At 39.4% G+C, this 23,520-nt stretch overlaps 2 protein-coding genes across 2 annotated transcripts in view; one reads left to right on the top strand and one right to left on the bottom strand.

Moving 5' to 3' along the window:
- Positions 1–14,271, top strand: part of LOC306857831 (bone morphogenetic protein receptor type-1A-like) — a 45,478-nt gene extending 31,207 nt beyond the window's left edge. Inside the window, exons 4-13 of the mRNA XM_079398039.1 lie at positions 6,990–7,161; positions 7,266–7,368; positions 7,452–7,551; positions 9,172–9,268; positions 9,545–9,674; positions 10,267–10,459; positions 10,667–10,964; positions 11,091–11,266; positions 11,389–11,519; positions 12,117–14,271. Of these exons, the coding sequence (XP_079254165.1) occupies positions 6,990–7,161; positions 7,266–7,368; positions 7,452–7,551; positions 9,172–9,268; positions 9,545–9,674; positions 10,267–10,459; positions 10,667–10,964; positions 11,091–11,266; positions 11,389–11,519; positions 12,117–12,242 (1,526 nt within the window). The 3' untranslated portion in view covers positions 12,243–14,271. The remainder of the gene's footprint in view (positions 1–6,989; positions 7,162–7,265; positions 7,369–7,451; positions 7,552–9,171; positions 9,269–9,544; positions 9,675–10,266; positions 10,460–10,666; positions 10,965–11,090; positions 11,267–11,388; positions 11,520–12,116) is intronic.
- On the bottom strand, positions 13,773–22,380 carry LOC306857823 (multimerin-2-like). The gene is made up of 8 exons (XM_079398015.1): positions 22,004–22,380; positions 19,377–19,499; positions 19,195–19,301; positions 18,968–19,030; positions 18,100–18,189; positions 16,922–17,340; positions 15,339–16,830; positions 13,773–15,135 (listed from the first exon to the last, which is right to left on the bottom strand). Exons 1-8 carry the CDS (start codon positions 22,267–22,269, stop codon positions 14,717–14,719), a joined length of 2,979 nt encoding a protein of 992 aa, XP_079254141.1. The 5' UTR covers positions 22,270–22,380; the 3' UTR covers positions 13,773–14,716.
- Between the last annotated feature and the right edge of the window lie 1,140 nt (positions 22,381–23,520).

Genomic DNA, 23,520 nt, shown 5'->3' with positions numbered 1-23,520 from the left:
TTTTGGCACAAGGACATCTTGGAGGATTTTTGTGTTTTTATTTACCCTCTCCTACGTTTCTGCTACAGACACTGAGAGACTGTCATGAGGACCAGCGTCTTGATTATAGGCTTGCAATCCAAACGCCCTCATAGAGACTTGGCTGGCTCATTGCATCATTTCCTGTTAAGTCTTGCTGCAGCACTGAGAAATAAAAGCTACAACACAGAGAACACATGGAGATCCACAAAGCGTACTACTTTTCAGTTTATTTCGAAATTTACATGCAGAGCAGCTTCTTTGCGGTCTTGCTGTCACTTTTGTTACAGAAACCAGAAGCAGCTAGCATAGCCTGTTCATGAAGGTGTGAAGACTGTGAAGCACTCATATTCTTTGCTTACCTCTTGACCAGCCTCCCATTACAGCTTCAATAACGTCTGAGCTGCCTACTCTACCCTCTGCTTTAATAGGGTCAAACCACAGATGTTTACACTGGATATCACAGCTAAAGCTTCAGCTACTGCCCCGTCTTACACTGACAGTGTTCAAGCAACACTATGGCATGAAATAGTGACCGTAAAAAGTGTATGGACACTGATACCACATTTAAAAAATGTTACTGCAAGATGCAGCAATATATCAAAACATGGATTTATAGAAATATAGCACAAGCACACTTTTCAGTCAAAACGTTCACAAAAGTTGGTTAGATTAAAAAAAAAAAAAAGATGATTTTGAAAATGAAGAAGAAAAGAGTTTTGTGGAACATGTTTATAGTTAGTATGATGATGAACTACAACGGTGTTTATTCTATGAGGACACATGTTTGAACTTGAAGGAAATTGACTTCAAACATCCATGAAAAATGACTTTAAGACCACGAAAGAAGCTATTCCACAGAAGAAAGTCATTCAGGTTTGGAATGACAGGAGAGTGAGTAAATGATGACAGAATTGTGAATTTTTTATTAAAGTGTCATTTTCTTTGCAGTTGCCACTTGATTTGATTATTTTGATGTTTAATTCAATGACATTCAGACATTTTAAAGTGTGACTTTTATGGTATGTTCACACCAAACGTGAATGTAATTATTCGCGCGAGTAGATCACATACAAAGTCAATGCAAAGATGCTAATAGAGGTGAATTGGCGGAGGGAGACGCGAATGACGCAAAATGCCGCGAATGCAAGATATGGCATGGCATGGCTACAGAGATGCTGCTATCAATAATAATAAAAAAGTCAGTGTATACAGTAGTAAAATGTAACACATTTTGTTACATGTAACACATTTTACTTCAATTTGCATCCGCCTCTGGATGGTGCTGTGAACCCAGACACATCGGCGTTTGGCTTTCCGGTGTATTTGGGACTTCCACAAAAGGTACAAAGCAGCGATCGTAGTCATCTCCACCATGGTTGATCACGCTATGGTTTTATTCGCATATTCGCTTATTATGCACATATTCGCTTCGCGTTTGGTGTGAACACACCATTACATGTCCAGATACGTTTCAGGGCCACTGTAGCAGTTTCCATGACCCTGTTTTTATGCGCGTTTTGAAGTATCGCATCAGAAATTATCAATGGAAATGCCAAATTTCGAGAAAAAATCAATTCACAAAAGTTTTTGCAATGCAAAAAAGGGAGATAGAAACACATTTACCGAATAAATTCCTCCATGCTCATCAAAAAAATTAATGTGACTTGGCGCATAACTTGACTAGCCAGCAGACCGATCTCGTTGCACAGCCTGTCTATCGTCAAAGTTTTTCTGTATAATTGCCTCACAGAACTGTCTTACATGAACGTGTTTCCAGACAGCAGTTATCCACCTCCGCTCTGAGGCACAAGTAATTTATTATATATGAAAATTAGTCAGTGGCTTCTCCTACTTTTTTTTTTTTTGTGATATTTAGTGCCAGTTTATCAGGAAATTATAATTTTGTACTCTTTGACTCGTTGAATGGAAAAGGTGCTTTATTCGCAAATGTTTTACGCAATATTCCAAGTTAAATTCGCAACTTTGGATGGAAACATAGCTTGTGAAGAACTACAAGCTTTACCCATCTACAGTGAGATTGCTGATTAGCTTCACCTGTTTCTTTGATTGGAGATGTAACTGTAGAGTGCTGTGTATATGTTCGGGTCGACTGTATGGAAAATGGAGCCGAAGTGTCTCTTTAAGAGGCTGGCGCTGGAGTCTGAGCCGAGCTGCCTACAGGCTGGGAGAATGCGGTCAGCAGAACTCATTACTGCCAGACCTCAGACTCCACGGTGACGGCGAGCCAGAATCAAGCACACATGTAGGAGTACGGCGATGCTCTGTAGATCAGTCTCTCCGAGCCAAGGAAAGACGCAGAGAGGGGGAAGGAGAGCAAATGTATTCAGTGGCTTCGTAATATCAATGAATCACTCGGTGCCTCAGAGGTACTTCAGAGATGTGCTCTGATTTAGTAACCCTTCTGGCTTGAAACCTGTTTTATGTGTTTCAGCTCAGATAACATTCCTGAGCCCTGTGGTTGTTTGTGTGCCGCTGTTGTGGTTGCGGGAATTTAGCTGGCACTTATCTGCGCATTGTAGCTGTTAGGACGTGTAGGGCTCAACACATCATAACAGATTAGCCTGCCTTTTACAGTCGCTCTTAAAAGCAAGCCGTGTTTCTGACTGCACCGTTCGCATTCCTTCAATTTTCTGGCCTCTCGCTGAGAGCAGGGCTTTCAGAGCGATACTGTTTTTCTTTCTTTCTTTTTCCTGTCTCTATTCCACCATGTTTATGTTACCGGTTTCCACCTCCATTATCACACTGGGCCCCGTGTGACAGCAACGGCGCCTGGACCAAACGAGGTGATCAAATATGTTACATCAAATGCTTTCGCCGTGTATTTTGCATTTTGCCCTAATGGAGGGGGCCGTGGGATGCCTTCGTGGCTTCAAATGAACATTTCTCAAGTGCAAATGCCAAACCGTGACACACAAACAGAAGATTTGTATCACTGGCTATTGCAGGAGCGTAGCATATGAATGGACTGACTCATACACAGAGAGACAAAGCATTACATGAAAAGAGAGGAGGGCTTGAGAGTGTTTGATCAGTCTCCAGAGCTCGTGCCACTTGACCCGGTCTTCAACCTCACATTTATACACTATAATCCTGTCTCTTGTGTTCCTAATCTGGTTTTTCACTTTCCCTCCTAATCCCACTTCTCACCATTTCACCTTCAGGCCATTCAACAGAATGTTTCATGACACGTTCTTTTGTAAGTGATGTTCCACAAATTGACGTGGTGTTGAGTAACATTTTATCATGTTTGACACATCTGTTCCAGGATCCCTCTCAATAAAACTGATTATAGCCACTGCATTGTCAAGCACACATTTATTCCTGGCCGTGCATCATGTTTTTCCACTCAGATCATTTCAAGTCCCTGGGTGAATAGAACGTGCTCAGGTCGTATTTCAGCCCACAGTCAAAATGCGGGAAATTACATAGTGCTAAAAGAAAATAAAGGTTTTTTTGTACAAATAAGTATATTTAATATATATTGACATTCATTTTTTATAGTGATAATGAAACATATTAAATATATTTAATATACTATAGTATATTTTCATACAATATGAGTATTTATGTCTTTGTCGTAGTGCCTGTAATTTCTGTTGGTTTAAATAAAACTAATTTTATTCCATGTTTTGTAATTTTTTTATTTTTACTGTGGTACTGTAAAAATATATAAAATATCTGAAATTGATTGGGAAATAAAAATATATTCATTTAAAGGATAACAGGCTGAATAATGCCATTTTAGATGTTTCGGCTTATTTAAATTACCTGCTTCTTCATTCATTGTACTGAATATGGAAGGGAAGTCGTGGCCTAATGGTTAGAGAGTCAGACTTGTAATCCAAAGGTTGTGGGTTTGAGTCTCGGGCCGGCAGGGATTGTAGGTGGGGGGAGTGAATGTCCAGCGCTCTCTCCACCCTCAATACCACGACTGAGGTGCCCTTGAGCAAGGCACCGAACCCCCAACTGCTCCCCGGGCGCTGCAGCATAAAATGGCTGCCCACTGCTCTGGGTGTGTGTTCACGGTGTGTGTGTGTGTGTGTGTTCACTGCTGTGTGTGTGCACGTTGGATGGGTTAAATGCAGAGCACGAATTCCGAGTATGGGTCACCATACTTGGCTGAATGTCACTTCACTTCAATATGAATGTAAATATGAAGCAATGTCTAATTAGAAAGAATATATTTTTATTAGATTCTCACTGAATTCTCCTGTAGTGTGGTTCTCCTGTAGATTTTTAACAAGCGGTTTATTCTCTTCCTCTGATATTATTGTGCCACGTCCTCTTCATTCCCCAGGCTGATATCAGCTCTCAGGGTTTAAAGCATCCTGGCTCCACGCTTCTGTTTTATCAGACTGTATATCAGTTTAGTGGTCTCCACCCCAGCTGATATGGCTGGAGGTGTTACTGTCGTGCAACTGTGCTGATAGCAGTTAAAATATGCCTACTGGATGGAGTTTGACATTTATATTTGTTTGGATTTGCCCATCTACTGTGGGAAATGAGGCACTGTGATTCAGAGGTGCTCTCTCGTCTCCATCTGAAATTTATATATTAATATTGAGAGAAAGGACTGAAGCAGCCTTAAGACGTGGGATGGGTCTGAAGCATGGCCCTAGTAATGAGATCCTAAGTGTGGAATGTGGTGTTTTACTAAACAGCAGCATGCCTGTTTTAGTGTGGGCTTATTTTGACTGGGTTTAGGCCTGCCTGGACCTGCAGGACGAGCAGCAGGGCTTTAAGAGGAAGCACCCACTGCAATACTAAACACATGAGTCTTTGTGCCTGGGGCAATATGCACCCTGTCTATCTGCGACAAATGCTCACGCACTCAGACGGATCAAGTTACACCAGAGAAATCTGCATGTCTCTCTTTCTTTGTCCCAGTTTCAAGCCTTATCGCCCTCTTTTACTCAGTCTCCTCACTCCCACCTATTTATCTAAGATCCTTATATTCCTTGCAGTATAATTTAGAACAGAATGAAGGCAATAAGAGGGGTTTTGTTTCCAAGTGACTAGGGCTGCACGATATTGGAAAAAACACACATTGCGTTTTTTTTTATTATTATTATTTATTTATTTGTTTAGATATATATTGCGATATGAAATTTATTTTTTTTAAACAAAATCACCAGATGACTTAAACAGCTCTATTTGGAAAAAAATTATCAATGATTGGGGTGATTTTGTAGGTGAATAAATCAGCATAGAAAATTTAATTTGTATAATTATTAGTGATCGACCGATACTGATTTTTTTATAATCGATACCGATACCAATTATTTGCATGTTTATGTGCCCGATAACCGGTATGCAGAACCGATATTTATTTACTGTTATAAAGTAAATAAATGACTGCGTGAAGTAAGTCCATACTTCACTTTGATTTTTCCTGCTTTCAGTCATCTTACCAAAAAATGTTTTGAGAATTAGCAGTTTTTCATGCAGGGCTCTAGACTCATTCTTCCCACTGATCTCACTTTTGCGACTAACTTTCTCAGTTGGTCGCACGAGCACATAATTTGGTTGCAATTAGTTTTGCCCAACATTAAACTGATGCTGTGTTCTATTTATGACTTACTGACTCGAAGTTCACATGATTTGCGACGGTTGCTTTGTCGCGTCCAGTGCAGAGAGCCTCTAGCTGTTGCAGCGTGGGGTGGTGCGACATGATACGAGCCTGTCGCGAAAATGATCAGTATAAATATAACAAAAGTAAACATCGCACATTCTGCTATGTGACTATCGCGGATGCGCACATCGCGATAACGATGCTGAAACGATGTATCGTGCAGCCCTACAAGTGTCTGTGAATTTTATAGGTTTGATATTAGGGTTGCACGATATTATCGGACCAATATCGGCATCGGCCGATAATGGCTTTAAATGTAAATGTCGGCATCAGCCTGATATGAAACATTATGCCGACTATATCTTGCCGATAAGAGGAATAAATCACATGTTCTCAGGGTGTGCAAGTGATTAGATCAGCAGTGTGGCTCATTCTTGAAGCAAAGTTTTGTCTGAATGAAGATTAGATTGGCTGACTGTTTTGTATCGCTGCATTTAATCTGTGAAAGCACATACAGAATGATACGTTCGGTGTGTGATATACAGTGATCGTACGTGCAGCGGCAGCAGTGACCGCCTCCCCCGGGTCCTAACGCCCGTTCGATAAGGAGTTTTAATCTGTAGGGGGCGCTGTTGGCCTACTTCTAATTAGATTAAAAGTAAAATAGCCTACACAAATAACATTTAGACTGTGTTTCTGATTATATACAGAATACATGGAAAAAAGGGGGGGGGAATGCAGCGATTGATATAGTTTATTTATAGTTATTTTCAAAGCTTCAATGTACTGTAAAAAAAAACTTCATTATTGTTTTGTTAATTCTAATAAATTATTGTTAAAAACTAACCAAAATTAAAAATATTTTGCTTATAATTTCTGCACAGGAAATATATTGGTATCGGCATTGTATCGGCCCAAAATTAGATGAAAAATCTCGGCATATCAGATATCGGCAAAAATCCAATATTGTGCTCCCTATTTGATATATATTAAAATAAAAATTTCTATAGCTTATAAAGTAAAAAAAAAAAAAAAAAAATATGTGCATAGATAGCCTATATAATGTGTATATGTTTTTCTTTCTTTTTATCTCCTTTCTTTCTCTCTCTCTCTCTCTCTCTCTAATGTTGTCTCAAACTTGTATGACTAGCTCATTTCTGTGAATCAAGACTAGAGCGTTCAAGCTTCAAAAAGGATTTAAGAACATTATAAAATTATAATAAAAAATAGTCCATAAGGTTCATACATTATATTTCAAGTACTAAGACTGCAATTTATGCATATGCATGTTAATTTTTGGTTTGATGATTCTGTCAGAGAAAGCTATATTTTTAGGCGGTCTAAAATCTGTTTTCCTGTATTTCAATTCTTCTAGGTGGGCAGAACCCAGACTACATGCTGCACGGCACTGGGGTCAAGCCCGGATCAGATCCAAGGAGACCCCAGTCAGGGGATGGGTCCACCGTGGCCCCAGAGGATGCTGCCCGCTTCCTTAGCTGCTACTGTTCAGGCCACTGCCCCGAAGATGCCACGAACAACACCTGCGAGTGAGTACACCATGTGCTTTTCCTGCTGTTCACAACAGCCACTTTCCACTTTCCTCACCTAAATGCACACACTGTGATTAAATGGTCTTTTTGTGTTTATGCAGGACGAACGGCCAGTGTTTTGCTATCATAGAGGAGGATGAACATGGCGAGGCTATCCTCACCTCCGGCTGCATGAAGTATGAGGGCTCCCACTTCCAGTGCAAGGTAATACATGGTCAGGGGAGTGAAGAATAAATGTTTAAGTGCTGAGGCATTATCATTGACTGAATGTGGTTATTGTTGTCCAGGACTCTCCTAATGCTCAGACCAGACGGACCATTGAGTGCTGTTCCACGGATTTCTGTAATAGAGACCTTCAGCCCACACTTCCACCTGCTATTCCAGGAAGTAAGTTGCACGTCACTTAAGAACAACCTAAACATAATAAATACTGTATATGTATTTGTGTTTATATATACACTTTTGTTCAAAAGTTTGGAGTCTGTAAGATTTTTGAAAGAAGTCTCTTTTGCTTTTTTTTTTGTTGTTGTTGTTATATTGTTATAATATTTTAAATGTAGTTTATTCTTGTAATGCAGGGGTGGGCAAACTTTTTGACTCGAGGGCCACATCATGTTTTCCACATTAAGTGAGGGGTTGCATAATATTTATGACAAATGCAGCTTTGCTTTTTTTTTTTCTTTTTTTTTTTAATTCTAAATTGGCACTCACTTACTACTGTACTGTATGTATACTTGTACATACATGGCAGTTCTTTTCTTGTACCATCTCTACCTGTTTTTATGAGCACTTTGACACACAGATAAGTTGCATGGGTGTACAAGTCGATGTATAAGACACATTTTATCATTTCATTCAGAAATAATGTAAAATAAATGAAACGTTTACAAACATTAGAAACATGTCTGTACCCCACCCTCCACAGAGAATCCTGTAAATTTAGCAGTGTTCAGAATAGAAAAAAAAACGAACATATAAGTAAAAAAACAAACACAAATTATTGTGGCGTTCACTATAAACATATATTATGCCAACCTTAAATAATTAATGCGAAACTGAAACTAGCGTCGTGGTTGTTGGAAAATGCACAATACAAACTCAAAACAAACTCACTTGCCTTTTCTCATTCATCACCAATCCTAATGTGCATGCTTTGCGCTTGACCTTGATTGCTTTAAATCGCCTTGGAAATTGCAGCACGTTTCAGATGAAAAAACAGTAGGCTACTATATCCATAAAAATGTGTGTAGAAAACAGAAGAAAGCATATCTTTGCAAGATAAAATTACAGATTATTTCCATGTTTTCCCCAAAAAATAACAGCACCCATGAGCAGGAGGATAACGGATAACGCTGGCATTTGTTCTGATACTGGAAAGTCTACAGAGCATTTTAAGCATTTTTAAAACGCTTCCAATACAAGGCCTTTTTCAAAACAAATTAACACTTTCACATTTTTAAAACAAGTAACTTATTTACAATTGTGCCATTTTTGTAGCGTATATAGCTATTTTGATTTTTTATTTTATATTCGATGTGCGGCTTGAATGCGGCGTCCATCAAAAATAGACTAGGTGCCTATCTTCAGTGAAGCCGTGCGGAGACCTGCTTCTGAAACGTGCAGCGGATTGACTGGAGGTGTAAATCAGGGGTTATATACTGCACTATAGGCTACAGCATCATCTATTGGATATTACTCAAATTAGCTATTTTGGAACAACTGCCTCACGGGCTGGATGAAAACGCCCGTAGCTTGCCCACCTCACATTGCCACCTTGCCACCTTGCAGATTCGTATCATTTTTAAAAATCCCTCACGGGCCGCCACTGGAGTGAGAGCGAGCCGCAGATGGCCCGCTGGCCGTAGTTTGGACACCCCTGTTGTAATGGCTAAACTGAATTTTCAGCAGCCATTACTTCAGTCTTCAGTGTCTAATATGCTGATTTGGTGCTCAAGAAACATTTCTTATTATCAGTTTTTAAAACTCTGTGATCTCATTGTAATCCAGAGCCTCCGTTATGGAACGCCCACTTGCTGGCCTTTCTGATCTCTGTGATGGTGTGTTGCTTCACTTTGGTGGCCATAACTGTGGTGTGTTACTACAGGTGAGACTTTTATTTCATAATGGCATGTTTATCCAGCTGAAATGAATGAAAGATGCACCTTAGTCTGTTAATTATTGACTAGCACACTGATAACACTGGCAGAGGCACACCTGTTTAAGATAGTCAAGTAAATTTAGCACTTTTTATGCTTGACCTTAAATGCATGGATATATACTGTAGCTCTCAGTAATAAGTAACTAATTCCTTTGTGGAAGGCTTCTGTGATGTAACATCATATTGAAGGTGATTATATGCTGTGTGTGGCTGTTTGATCAGGTATAAGCTGCAGACAGGACGGAGACGGTACCAGAGAGATCTGGAGCAGGACGAGGCCTTCATCCCTGCAGGAGAGTCTCTCAAAGATCTCATTAGTCAGTCCAGCTCTGGTTCAGGGCTCCCCCTGCTGGTGAGGCACCGTCTCTGAACATATTTTTCATAATAAGAACATGGTTTTAAAGGTCATTGAAAACCAGTACATATCAGAGAATTGTGGTTTCCAGTTATATAAAAAAAAGTCAGGGAAAGGTAATGAAAGTTTCTTTAGTAAGTATAAATGTTTGTAGTTGTGCGCAGATCTAAAATATTGTATTGGCCAGGGCCAGCCTGTTTCATAAAACAAGTTTACCAAATAAGCCAGACTTATTTCAGTTAGTCTGACTTGTTTTGAACCAAATCAACTGACAATATGTCAGACTAACTGAAATAAAACTGGCTTATTTGGTAAACTTGTTTTATGAAACAGGCCCCAGGAGTGTTTTTTGTTTTTGTTTTGTTTTTTATCTTGTCTTGTCTTCTTTTGGTTTGAAAATCATTATCCAATAATCACAAATTGCTGAAAATGGCACGAAACTGAAAACTTCATAAATTCATTAGTCAGAAGGTGTGGGAACCCTTGATAAATGGTTTTGCAACTTGTTTTGTTGGTTCGGAACAGTGAAATATTTTGAGTTATGATACTTGGTTGTCCATTTGTGTAATTGTCCAATGTCAATTCACAGGTCCAGCGCACCATTGCCAAACAAATTCAGATGGTACGTCAAATCGGGAAGGGGCGGTATGGAGAAGTGTGGCTTGGTCGCTGGAGAGGAGAAAAGGTTGCAGTGAAAGTGTTCTTTACCCGTGAAGAGGCTAGCTGGTTCAGAGAGACCGAGATATACCAAACGGTGCTCATGAGGCATGAAAATGTACTCGGTAGGTTCCATCACAAAGAAAAAGGCCAAAGACACTGAGTAGGGACACACATTATATTGTATGCATTTAAAATAATCATTATCGATGTACAGAGTCAAACACATGTATATTACATTTGAATTTTTGTATTTTTGTACCCTGATATAAAACATGTACAGATTGAATATTTTACTTACATTAACACTCATTTTTCCTATCATGCTCCAGGCTTTATAGCTGCAGATATTAAGGGCACGGGAGCATTCACTCAGCTTTTCCTCATCACAGACTACCACGAGAATGGTTCTCTCTATGACTATCTGAAATACACCACCCTGGACACACAGGCTCTGTTAAGGCTGGCCTATTCTGCCGCCTGCGGCCTGTGCCACCTCCACACAGAGATCTACGGCACGCAGGGCAAACCTGCCATCGCTCACAGAGACCTGAAGAGCAAAAACATCCTCATAAAGAAGAATGGCACCTGTTGCATCGCTGATCTGGGCCTGGCTGTGAAATATAACAGGTGAAGACACTCTTGCAACACACACTCAGACATGCATGCAAATACACCAGCAATATAAAAAAACATAATTGAAGTATACTTTATTTACAGCTAGTATGCAGTCATTTGCATTTGCTTTTATTTTAGTGATACCAATGAGGTGGATGTACCTCTGAGTACAAGGATGGGCACACGGCGGTACATGGCACCAGAGGTCCTGGATGAGACCCTAAATAAGAACCAATTCCAAGCGTACATAATGGCTGATATTTACAGCTATGGGCTCATTGTTTGGGAGATGGCACGCCGATGCGTGACAGGAGGTTAGTTTATGTGCGTTATGTCAAATGTGTACACATTTCAAAGCATGTTTATGTCTCTCGTTTCTAAATATGTGATGTTTTTTTTTTTTTATATATATAATGGCATTTTCTTTAATGTGCAGGTATTGTTGAGGAGTATCAGTTGCCATACTGGGATATGGTACCTTCAGAACCGTCTTATGAGGACATGAAGGAAGTGGTGTGTGTTAAAGGCATGCGACCAGTGGTGTCTAATCGCTGGAACAGTGACGAGGTAAGATCTAGCATTGCAGTTTAGTTTAACAGCGCTCAGTTAAATTTTTTTGAAAAACTCAAAAGACAGAAATAAACAGTGTTGCATGATCCTTCCGAAATCATTCAAATATGCTAATTTGGTGCTCATGAAACATTTCTTAATTCAGCATTCTTTGAATAGTAAGTTGAAACGAACAGCATTTATGTGAGAGAGAATTTTTTAACAATCTACAAATCTTCAAGTTTACTTACTTTACTTACTTTTGTCATTTAGCAGACGCTTTTGTCCAAAGCGACTTACAAATAAGAAAAAGTAACTAAAACTAAAAGTTACAACTCTATAAATACTATATACCCACATATTTAAGAAAATAAAGAAATTAAATCAAATTGACACATGCATATAACAACATTTCAATACTAAACATATAAATGAAAAAACTAAAATAAAAAGCGATTCTTCTATCCCTTGCCGGTCAAGTTAAAAGTCAATCTTTTCTACTTATAAAAACTTAATTTTTTCAACATGTATGAATACATTTGGCATAAAGTTGATCTCATTCCTAACAGATATGTACTAAATGCCACAAAACAATTGTGTTTTTTGCCCCCACAGTGCTTACGGGCCATGCTAAAGCTCATGTCTGAGTGCTGGGCACACAACCCAGCCTCTCGCCTCACAGCTCTTCGAGTCAAGAAAACACTCGGCAAAATGGTTGAATCACAAGATATCAAAATATGATCAGTTTTCCCTCCAACGCCAGTCTGAGATAAATCATGGAGATATTTATGGTCACTTTTATGAATTATTGCCTCAATTCCTAAACAGACCTGTGGGAGCGCTGCTGAGCGGAACATTTGCCTCTCTGTCTGGTTGTGTTTCCTCGCCCTGTTGCAGTAATGCTCTTAGTGTCATGTAGCACCCTCTGCTGGACAGTATGTGCCATAATGCATCCACGAGGAACTAAGGACAACTATTCTGCAAGCATCGGTACGCACATCATCCCCATCGCCACCATTTATTCCTTCCCTCTTTTATATATTGGGAGCGATTCGAAGAGCATATGGTGCTTTCTGTGAAAGCTGTGTAATACGATACGTCTGTATGGAGGAGTGGCATGGTGCCAGCAGTGATGGAGCTGTTTGGGAGAAGGCTTGATGACTGACCCCTCTGTTATTGACTGAGTGGAGAGGCGGACATATTTGGGGTGATATTCGGACTAAACACCCATCAATATGCTTGGGATATGCTCCAGTGTGGCTAGCGTTACAAATGCCAACTTTGCATTTGGATCATGTGCAGCTGTGGCCACTGAAACATCAAAAGAGAACGCACCCTATTTAATTCAGATGACCCATATTATGATATATATGTATAAAACAAAAAATGTCCCGTTATCTGGAATCTGTCCAAAAAAGAGTGTTAGCAATAAGGTTTTCTTGTTGAAAACTTCCCATTTTCTGAAGACTGGGAATGAAAGTTCAGGTGTAATGACAGGAGTAATGTGATCATTACTCCAGCTCTGGCTTGAAGAATTGAAGTACCACCGGTCAAATATTGCCAACACCGCCGCCATGTAAGATCTATTCATCTAGAAGATATGGTGACTGATCTCTCAGAATGGCAGATCTGATCTGGCTTATTGGAGGTGTGTCGGAGCAGATGTATGCCCACCGCTCCCAAATGACTCATAAACGTTGTTGTATTTTATCCAATAGCCTTCGAGTCAGCCTCACTATATCACATCAGATTCATCAGTGTCAGGTTGGATTGCTGTTTTCGATGCCTAATTTAAACAGTTTTGCCTTGAATCTAATGTTGTGATGCTTGGGAATCATATGACTCATAAATGTCTAATGTGATAGAATAATGCAAATGCATGTGCTATTTATTCATGTCATATAGTATAAATTACTGTGGTAAGATATTTTTACTTGCAGGACTATTAACACTGTTTTTGCAACTGACATTCTCAATGTTTTTACAGTGCAGCTCAACCTTTCAAATACTAAATTTATGACTTTAAGATGAAATTCTACATTTAATGACTTCCTATGAAAGTGTGGGTGTGAATTATCATTATTTGTCATTTCTATAATGTGTAAAATCAGACCCTTTGTATGCAAGTCAGGACAGGCAACTTTAGTTCAACTTTCATAAACATGAAAATACTTTTTCATAACTTGTTTTTTTTTCAGAAATAAGGTTGTGAATGCATTTTTTTTTTCAAGAGCGTAATCTCAAACTTAAATCACACAACAATGCATTATTAGCACTTGTGGAAAATACAGGTTTAATTTCAAAACTGTAAAAAATTGGTCATTCCTGCCTTAAAGATCAGGTTATATTATCAGCGTGCATTTAAATAGGATGTTATAGCAGTCTGAGAAATATAAATCATACAGGTACAAAATCCTTTGCTTTGCATTGACGATTCAGATATCCCATTGCTTGTGTGCCTTTTCTAAATGTTTGGGCTGCGGTTGTCCTCAAGCCTATTCAGTCCATTGCAACCATGCCAGTTACCGTGTAAATCATATTTGAACTAATTTAAGCTCATATGTCTAGAGAATGACTTCACAATGTTTTTGTCTTAATTTTTTAACATGTAAGGAAACATAAAATGGCCTGAATAATATGAACTTTAGTTTAATTGTGCACAACATCTGGTTTTAAGAGAGGTGCCTTATGTTTACCAAGAAAAGCTGTTCTGTACACAAACTTAGTCCAATGTATCAATTTTTAAGTAAATTACCTTATTTTAGTAAACAGTCATTGTTTTTTTTTTTCCTTCTTGATTGACATTTGCGTTGAATGTGATCAAACTGAATGCATGAATTGCTGGATGTCCATTTTTTTATGTACAGAGTTTCTGTATTATTGGTACCTTTTGTTTTTTCATATTACCTCACTTGTTTCCATAATGTATCCCTTGCCTTATTATTAGATCCTCCACATTTTAAAGATCAACAGATGGGCTGGTGGTATCTAAATAATTCTGTTAAATAACTGGCTCCCCCTTATTTCTTTAACTTACCATGTTTCTCAGTATTATTCCGGAATCAGTTACAAAACATAATATTTCAACAAGTAAAGATTTTTGCACCTTCAAGAAGAGGCTGCATGCATACTAAATACAGCATGTCTGGCAGTGACGCACAGTGCATCAGACTCAGACGTATCCTCCCATGCCTTTGTCACTCATCCAGTTCTCTTCACAGCATGTCCTTGTGCTCTGTAATGAAGAGCAATAGTCCAGACAGTGTGTTGTCCCCAAGCTGCGATTTTCGTAATGATCCATGTATCAATTCTAATGTAACTGTCTCCCCTTGCCGAAGCTCCAGCAGGGAGGCTCGGCTCACTGGACCCCTTTTCTCCTCTTGTTCCTGTCTGACGGAGGCCACTGGAACTCCGCTGTGCTTTAATACAGCCAATGAAAAGCCTCTCTCAAAGTCTAAGGTCACTAAAAAGAGATAGAATCCAGTCTCAGGGGCCTGGAACACCCCTGATGTAGGATTAAAAGAACCACCGTAGTTCTCAACCACGTTTTTCGATGTGAGCTCCCCATTTGGTCCTCTTCTGTAGTCCAGGGTTGTGATGAACACCACGGGGGAATGTGGTAACCAAGCATGTCCTGAAGAGATAAAATTATAGATTTTTAGGTAAAAAGTATCATTTTCAGTTAGACAAAAAATGCTTTGTCATGATGTAGTTTTAGTGTTGTCCACTGAGGGGCAGTGTTGTTGTATGTACACTATGCAGGTCATGCAGTATCAAATAACTTAATTCATGTTTAAGATGAATGGCAAATGAAATAACTGTAGTAAGATCTCTTACCTCTTTCACTGTATCTTTTGCTTCGCCCGCTGGAAGACTTTTCATCTTTCTTGATCTGATCTTCTTGCTTTAGACTCCCACTTCTTCTCTTTCCTTCTTTTTTTCTCACCAGTCTCCAAACTTCATCTAGATTCAGGCTTCTAGCCGAGCTGATCAGTTCTTCTGTATTACTGAACAGTTTTTGAAACATTCTCAAATGACCCTCCAGGTTCTCACGTAGGGATGTTATGTCTGCCTGCAGTTCTACAACAGAACCAATAGGGGGCGTAGTGAAGTTTCCACAGCGTTCTTCCAGCATGGTTATTCTACCTGCTAATTGCTCCACCTCTTTTCCCAGACTCCAGAAGTCACTGACTGAATAATCCACATCCTCCTCTCCAGTCGAAGGGTCTGGTAAAGAGGACTGATAACTTTCAGAGCCCCTCACCTGGTGATTTGTACCGGTCCCCTCTAAGTATGCCACTGGGTCATCGCTATTCATCTCATCTCCGTCAGGATGCTTTCTCTGAAGGGAGACCAGAATCCTATCATGTGTCTCAATCTTTTGCTGCATCACATCCATTCTCTGTAAAAGATCTGGGATACTGAGCTCTTTCTTTTGGTTATGTGACCAACGTGTGAATTCCAGGACCTCCTCTCCGAGTAGCACTTCCAGGACTTCAGAGTGGCGTATGGCATCATTCATGAGGGAAGAGAAGGTGGCTGATAGGCCTAGAATTTTATTCGACTTGTCCTTGTCCCGCTGCCTCAGGCCTCGGATCTCCTGCTGGCTGTCCAGGAGTGAAGCCTGTAGTTGGGACATGCTGTCTAGAAGACGCCTGCTTCTGCCCTGCTCAAAGGCCAATGATTCCTTTATGTTCAGCAGGCCCTGATGAAGATCCTCCATTTCGGTGAAATGATTCCTTTCTAGATCTGTCTCCTCAAGTGCAAGTTGGTTCTGTTTGGCTAACTGTGTCACATTAGCCACCTCCAGCTCCAACCTTGCTAGTGAACTGCCAATCAACTTACAGCTACAGGCCTGCTCTGCAACTGCTGAATCATTTTTTTGTAGTTGTTGATAGATGTTGTCCAGGTCAAGTTCAATTTCTCTCAACTGACCCTCGTGTACACTTAGGTTAGCTGTAAGCTCGCCAACGCTGTTGAGCACCCTGATACGAGTAGCCTCCACCTCCAGACCAGTCTCTGCAAAGTGGATCTCAGTTTGTTGTTTGACCTTCTCTAGGCTCTGTCCCAGGTCCAGTAGGTCTTTTTGCAGAGCCCAGACTGCTCCATCAGAGTCCTTAGAAGTCTCAGACAAGCTGCTGAGCTTCACAGAGTTATTTTGTGCCTTCTCATCTAGACGAGTGATGGCCTCCCACACTCCTGACTCCTGTGTTGGCTGGCCTCCATTCGGATTGACAAACTCAGCACGTTCTCTCTGCAGTGCCCCTTCCAGCTTCTTCTGGCCAAGTCTCACCTCCTCAACCAATTCAGTTATAGACTGGAGATTCACCTGTTGGTATAATAAAATGTTTATTAATTTATGCACTTTTTTATGTGTTTTTTTGAGTAATCATTTCAAGTAGTCCTAGTGAATGAATGACCTGTGCATCCTGACTGTGACTGATCTGATCATCCATCTCTTCCTTCAGTTTTGTTAGGTTGTGTTTCAGCAGTTCTTGCTGGACCTGAAAGGCCCTCTCAAACTGGTCTTTCTGTGCGTCCAATTGGGTTTTCATTTGACTGATCTGGAGATGGCTGTACTCTAGTCTCTGCTTGATAGGTCTACTATGACCTTCGCCTCTGGTCATGGGCCTGTGTTCTTCCTGTTCCATCCGCAACTGCTGAAAGTCCTGAGACAATGCTTCCACCTCACTGGAAAGATGCTTCAGTGTTTGATTGAAGCTTTCCAGCACTGGTTGAAGCTGACTCATCATAGTTGACATTAACTGATGCATCGACAGCAGAATTGATGAATCAAGGAAAGGCAAAGGCTGAGAGGTAGGGATCCCTTCTCTGGCACCTAGAATATTGATAACAAGCCACTTTAATGTAAAGACTTACCATTTTTATACTTATCAGATCTTAATAAGTGAAAACTACGGTGGCCCAGCAGTGCACAACACATCGAAATTAGCACAACACAGCGAAAACAAGCCACAACACAATGAAATTAGTCCTATGATTTGTGTTGTGGCGATTTTATTGTGTTGTGGAGATTTCGTTTTGTCGCACACTACTGGGCCACCATAGAAAACAGTGGATATATCAGAATAATGATTCCTCACACAGCTACAGAAATAGCTTTAAATCACTGAGTTCATGCAGACAATCTCCCTGCCAGAACCCTAGTCCCTTGAGGATATCACTGTGCCTGACGGGCAACTGCATGAGCTTTTATGGTGTTTTCATCAGGAATTACCCTTTCCTTACAGACTTATTACAGTTAATGCATTTTTGGTGGATGTTCTTTAATGGGCTGTATTTGTATTTAAATGCAATGAGATCAGCGGTTATAGATGATGATATTGGATGATATTGGATCATCTGTTCTATGACTCATCTTGAGCATGTGCTTCACTGATGACTTTTTGCCCTGTCTCCTTCCCTCTGTGGGTGATTACATCATGGTGGAGTTTGTTTGTAAGAAAGAGAGGATATCCTCCAGAAGACGTCATTGTTTAAGTAGTCAAGCCGTTCACTTTTGAATGGTGAAATCTCACATGCCTGCTGTAATATGTCAGTCTAAATGTTCTTCCTGCATGCTGATTTTGCCGCTTACCAACAGTACTCCGGTTTGGTGAATAACCATGAATAGGCGCTTCCTGTATGGGTTTTGCATCTTCCAATTGGTCGGTCCCCATTTTACCTCCTAAAGAAGAACAAACACATTTTTTTTGGAGGGAGAATGTGAGAAGGAAGTTAACCAGAACATTTTGAGTTTGAGGGTAAATACTGGGCCCACGCATATGCCCATTTGAGAGGGGTTATTTTAGACCTTAAAGATTTTCCAACATCTAATCTAGAAGATTACAGTGTTTAAAATACTTCACGAACGTTATATTTAATGACCCAATATATTATGAAACCAAATATTATTTTTACTAAGAATTGTTTTTTTTTTATGAAATGAGGCTTAAAATATTTGGCACACATGAGACTCTTGTAAACAAACACATCGATTTCAAAGTTTAAGTAAAATATTACATTGATTAATGTGATTTAAACTGCAAGAGTGATGAGTGGATTATAGGAGACCTTTTAAAGAGACACATAGACCTATTTTATGACTTCTGCACAGGAATCAAAGACATGAGGGCACAAATTATGGCTTCTGGGAAAATGTTCTGCTGTCGAAATATTCACCTGCCAGATATTTTGGATATGTGGAAAACATGACTTTAAGTTGTTGTTATTCTTATACGTGATTGTTGTTTTTGCGTGCTGGCATAGGGCACTGTTTCTCCAGCTATCCAGTGCCAGCTGTCTCTACCTTTCCTGTTGAAGGACACTCACTGAGCCAAAGGCCTGCTGGATATTTCCTCTGTTTGTCAGAAAGGTTTTTTTTTTTAAAAAAGCAACCTTGCAGAAAAAGGAAAGGTATGAAAGGTTAAAGGTAAAGCCAGCCTTGCCCAAAACAACAGACTTGCCTGAGCTGCCATTGTCATTCATCTCAGACTTTAAATCATGCGACTCATCCTCTGGAGGTTTGTCTGGAAAAAAGATAAAGAGGAAGCAACAGATGAGTCACTAAAACTGAATGGGCTACTCAACTGATGTTTTCCTTTGAAAATGGCCAAAGAGCAACATGCATACTCCCAACATCTTGTATTTATACATCTATGTAAAATGACATTGAAATTGCATGCAATGTTACCTTTTACCAAGCAGTTGTGTCCTCCATATCCTGGGCAACACATCCAGCGCATAGAAGAGAGTGCTATTTGCTTCTGCTTGTATACAGGCCGTGAGGACTGCCTATACCTAATGATCACCATCATCAACATCCAGAAAGCAAATCATAGTAGAAACTTGTGATCTGAGATTTATGTGACTCACATGATTATTTGACAGTCAGGAGCTCCATCAGAACAGGGGTTCACAGATTTCACAGTTTGAGTCTCCGTAGCGTAGAGTACGGCTGTGGTGACCATTCGGTGATTTACATACGCACACCAGTTTCTGGCAGGAGACAGAAGGTTTGGGAAGATAAAACATAGAATAAAAGAAAACGACAAGAGAAAAGTGAAAGTTGAGAGCAGAGATTACAAGCAATCACAGTTTGATGAAGATATATTCTCTTGAGCCCCTGTTTCTTCCTGTTGTACCCTTCCCAACATGCTCAGGGCTAGATGTAATCGCTGAGCAAGCGGTTTTATATGTCGTTCCATTGACAAGTTCATTATGTTTGTTTTTAGCTTTCTGTTGTATCAGAGAGAATCTGATGAGCCCACATTGATTACGATGTCTACACATCCTCAATCTTATTTTGGCAAGTCTGTGCTTTTCTGTGGAGTAGTATTTCATAAACACACAGTATATTTTGTGAAAAACGACCCAGTTAGAGAAGTTGTCAAACACTAAAAGGTATGTTTGTTGGCAACTCTTCTCATTGCTCAAAAGTTGTGTAATAGCATTGTAGTGGCCTCATTTCCCAACAGTGATGAATGCTATAATTGCTGATTATGTATAAACCGTGTGCTGTTCTCATTTTGAACATTATATAAGAGCTGACAGAAAAATACATAAACATAGGATTTTCCATGTCAGTTCTCTTTCTTTCTGCTGCATGTCTGTGTTTTTCATGCACAGTTTATTATGGCATATGCATCCATATTCCAAGTTTTTATTGTGTTTCTATGGGACATCTGGTGCATTTTTGAACTCTGTGACGTTTCTGTATTTTTCAGCATCCCATGTCAAAGGATCAGCATTTTAAGTTGGCTTGTCAAGGTAAAAACACTTACACATTCTTTTCTAGCTGTTTTCAAATGCAAGAACATGTCCTGTATTGAACGACCCCTTACTCGTGCTTTTTCTACTGACCTTCCTTTATGCATCCGCTGCAGAAACAAAGAGATTAGATAGCGGTGGGCTGTCCTGTTTCCTCTCATTGCCACCTTGAACCATGTAGTCCCTTTGTCCAGTAAAACATCAGCCCCTATTCAGACACTGATTCGGTCATAGTTTGGCTGAATGCTAGTCCTGTCTGCCGCTATATGGCTTTATCATTAATCTGTCTCCATGTACCCACATCTGAACATCCTTCATCAGTCTACCTTTCTTTCATCTTTACCCCTCTTTTATCTCTCCTGTATTTTCCTTTAAACACCTAAACACTTTTGATTAGCACTCCTTCTTTGTCTTTTCTGGACACAGCTGTTGCTCATATTTTTTTGTTCTGGTCCAGACTAAAAGGTAAATGCCCTTGAAAACTGCTGTAGGGGTACCTGTCCTCTGCCTCACTGTTATGCTGTACTGAGCATGCTCAGTCCGCTCTAATTCCTCTGTCGTTGAATCGGATCCTCAAGAAATCAGCAGTTCCCGCAGAGTTAGTGTGTGCGTTACCAACACTAAAATATCAGCTAATGCATTTAAGTTGAATAGGAGTGGACAGCTAATCATTTGCATCAAAAGCCCCCTATGTATACTGTATATTATATTTCACATTGAGTTGGAACTCAGTCACTCTATAATTCTTTCCCACCAATAATATCAGATTAGATCACTGAAGCTGTAACTTGTATTTTGATACAGATTATTGTAATCAAGACTCCCAGGCAAATTCATTTCAGAACAAAAGGAGAATGCAATGGACTTTAGCCAGGGTTAACGGCATATTTAATATTGAAACTAATGAAAACAAGACTGTGTGCGATGCATGCACAGTCTGTTCAGTGGGTTGTGATCTAGTGTTGTTTGCTTAGCCAAATAAATACAATTCTAGAACACACATAAGTCACACGACTAAACATTTGAAAAAGTTTAACATTGCTTGAAATTAACATTGCATGCATCTATATATGAATTACAAAAAAGAATTTGAATTATCTTATTAAAAAAAAAACATTTGATAATTCAGAATTTATTACACAAATTATTATTTTTATATGATTTTAATAACATGTTTTAAATGTATTTAGTTGGTTAGTTTTTATTTAATTTTTTTCATGAATAGGTTGGGCCAGACAGAGAAAGAAAAGCAGCCAACAAGTGGAAAAGCATCCCAGGATGCACCTCATTAAGCTGAAAAAAAATATTACATTTGTGATCTCAAGTAGACGCTTGGCTACTTTGATTTGTAAAATAAATAAATAGCGATTTTATTACATTTTGATTTATAACCGCTATTGTTCACCATCATTTCTATTTTTTAAATTCAAGTTGTTTCATAGTTTTGACTTAAGTATTATTCTACAATGCGGTAACTAGTAATAATAATAAAATTGGTGTTCCACATGTCTGACTAGTAGTGTAAAAGAAGAAAACAAGGGTTATGAAAATTAGAGGTGACCTAAGACCTCAAGTCAAACAAGACATATATGAACAAATTTACAAATACAACAAATATATTCTTCACACCTATTTTATCACTCATGTCAAATTAAATATTCTCACCTGAGTCACACAAAATTGTATATATAGTTATAAATACATGTGGTTTGAAATATGTCAGCTTGACTCACCCGCTCTGTGCAGATGGATGTACAGTCTCTCTTGAGGTTGATGCTGAGTCTTGAGGTTTTCCCTCTGAAGGCTTCGGGATGCCGTGATGTTCATGTGGCAAGGGTAGGTGAGCGGTCCCAAAGGTGCCAGAAATATGCTGTGCATTTCTTCTTCCATTCCCAACAGCCTCTTCTTCCTCCACGTCAGGGTCCCTGGCCCTCACCTCACTGTGGCAGCTCAGAGAGTTCAGCATGGCCAACAGCAGCAAAGGCAGAGTTTGGGCCATCTTGTTTTCCTGAGGTACTGAAAGTTTTCCCCCGGATGGCAGTTTTTTAAACTAGCCTTAAACAATCCTGGAAACTCCCCACCCCCTCTCCTTCTCTCTCTCTCTCTCTCTGTCCAAACCGGCCGGTATCCTCAGCAGCATGCCTCTCTCTCCACCCTCTCAGTTCCCACTCCCCCTCGCTCTCCCTGGACAGTATCAACACCCTCCAACAATAGGAGGAAATCTGCTGCTAGTTAACAACCTTAAATCCATGTATTGCACTACTTGCACAGTTACAGCTCCCTTTCACACTCAAGCTCACACATTGCAGTCTCATGCATGATGCTTGTTTGCAAGAAAATGGATTTTTAATTTTATACTTAGTTTGGAATTTCATGTTTATACTTTTATGTATTCGAATCCTTGACCTTGTCACTGTTAGCACCATGCTCTACCAGTCAATGTTAATTTCTTTTACTTATTTACTCTTTGGTTTATACACCAAACAATAAGGTTCAATTAATAAAATCAGTTATTGCTTTAGGTGTAATGAACTAACAGTGAACAAAACAATCTAGATTGTTTTTTTTGTTGTTAGTTAACAATATTAAAATGAACTAATAACCAACTAAAATTTTCACCCATTGAACTTCATTGTAAAGCACTACTTAAGGCTGTCACGCGTAGATGAGACAAAGGCCCATTCACACAAAGAATAATAATTCTATAACTATAGCATCCACACCAATGCATGATAACGTTCTGTTTATTATAAGGATTGACTGTAATTGTCATCTGCCACTTTAAATACACCAACTCTTTAAAGCATGATGGATTCTGATTGCTGCCAATGTTTTTATCGTTCATCAGCTGGAAAAAAGAAATCACTGCAATTTCAATGTTGTGTTCCTCTGTGCCGTTATTGTTATAGTGATGTGGACTCCATGCTATTTTTTTGTTATGGTTATCATGGCGTAAACCGGCCTTTACGTTCTCCAAAATCAAGGTTTTCACAGTGATGCCATGAAAGAATTATTTGGGTTTGCAAAAGAACATTTCAGTGAACAGTTCTTAAAAGAACCATTGTTTTCCTAGGGTTCAGAACATTTTAATCATCTAAGAACCTTTTTCCAATGTAATAAACCTTTTGTGCAATGGAAAGATTCCAGGGATATTATATAATATATATGCATTGGTCCATAGATGGAAATAAAGAAACGTTGTTTTTAAGAGTGTACATTTCATATTCTCTGGCTCAAAAATTGTGTTTGC

The sequence above is a fragment of the Barbus barbus genome, assembly GCF_936440315.1.
Source record: "Barbus barbus genome assembly, chromosome: 38".
NCBI lineage: Eukaryota > Metazoa > Chordata > Actinopteri > Cypriniformes > Cyprinidae > Barbus > Barbus barbus.
Note: the sequence above shows the minus strand (reverse complement) of the source record. Positions and strands in the feature narration are given on the sequence as shown.

Excerpts from the sequence above, each read along its gene's own strand:
- LOC306857823 (XM_079398015.1), bottom strand. The coding sequence starts at position 22,269 with ATGGCCCAAACTCTGCCTTTGCTGCTGTTGGCCATGCTGAACTCTCTG. Across the intron at positions 19,500-22,003 it reads CATCCATCTGCACAGAGCGG|AAACTGGTGTGCGTATGTAA; the intron begins GTGAGTCAAGCT and ends GTCTCCTGCCAG. Across the intron at positions 19,302-19,376 it reads CCTGACTGTCAAATAATCAT|GTATAGGCAGTCCTCACGGC; the intron begins GTGAGTCACATA and ends GGTGATCATTAG.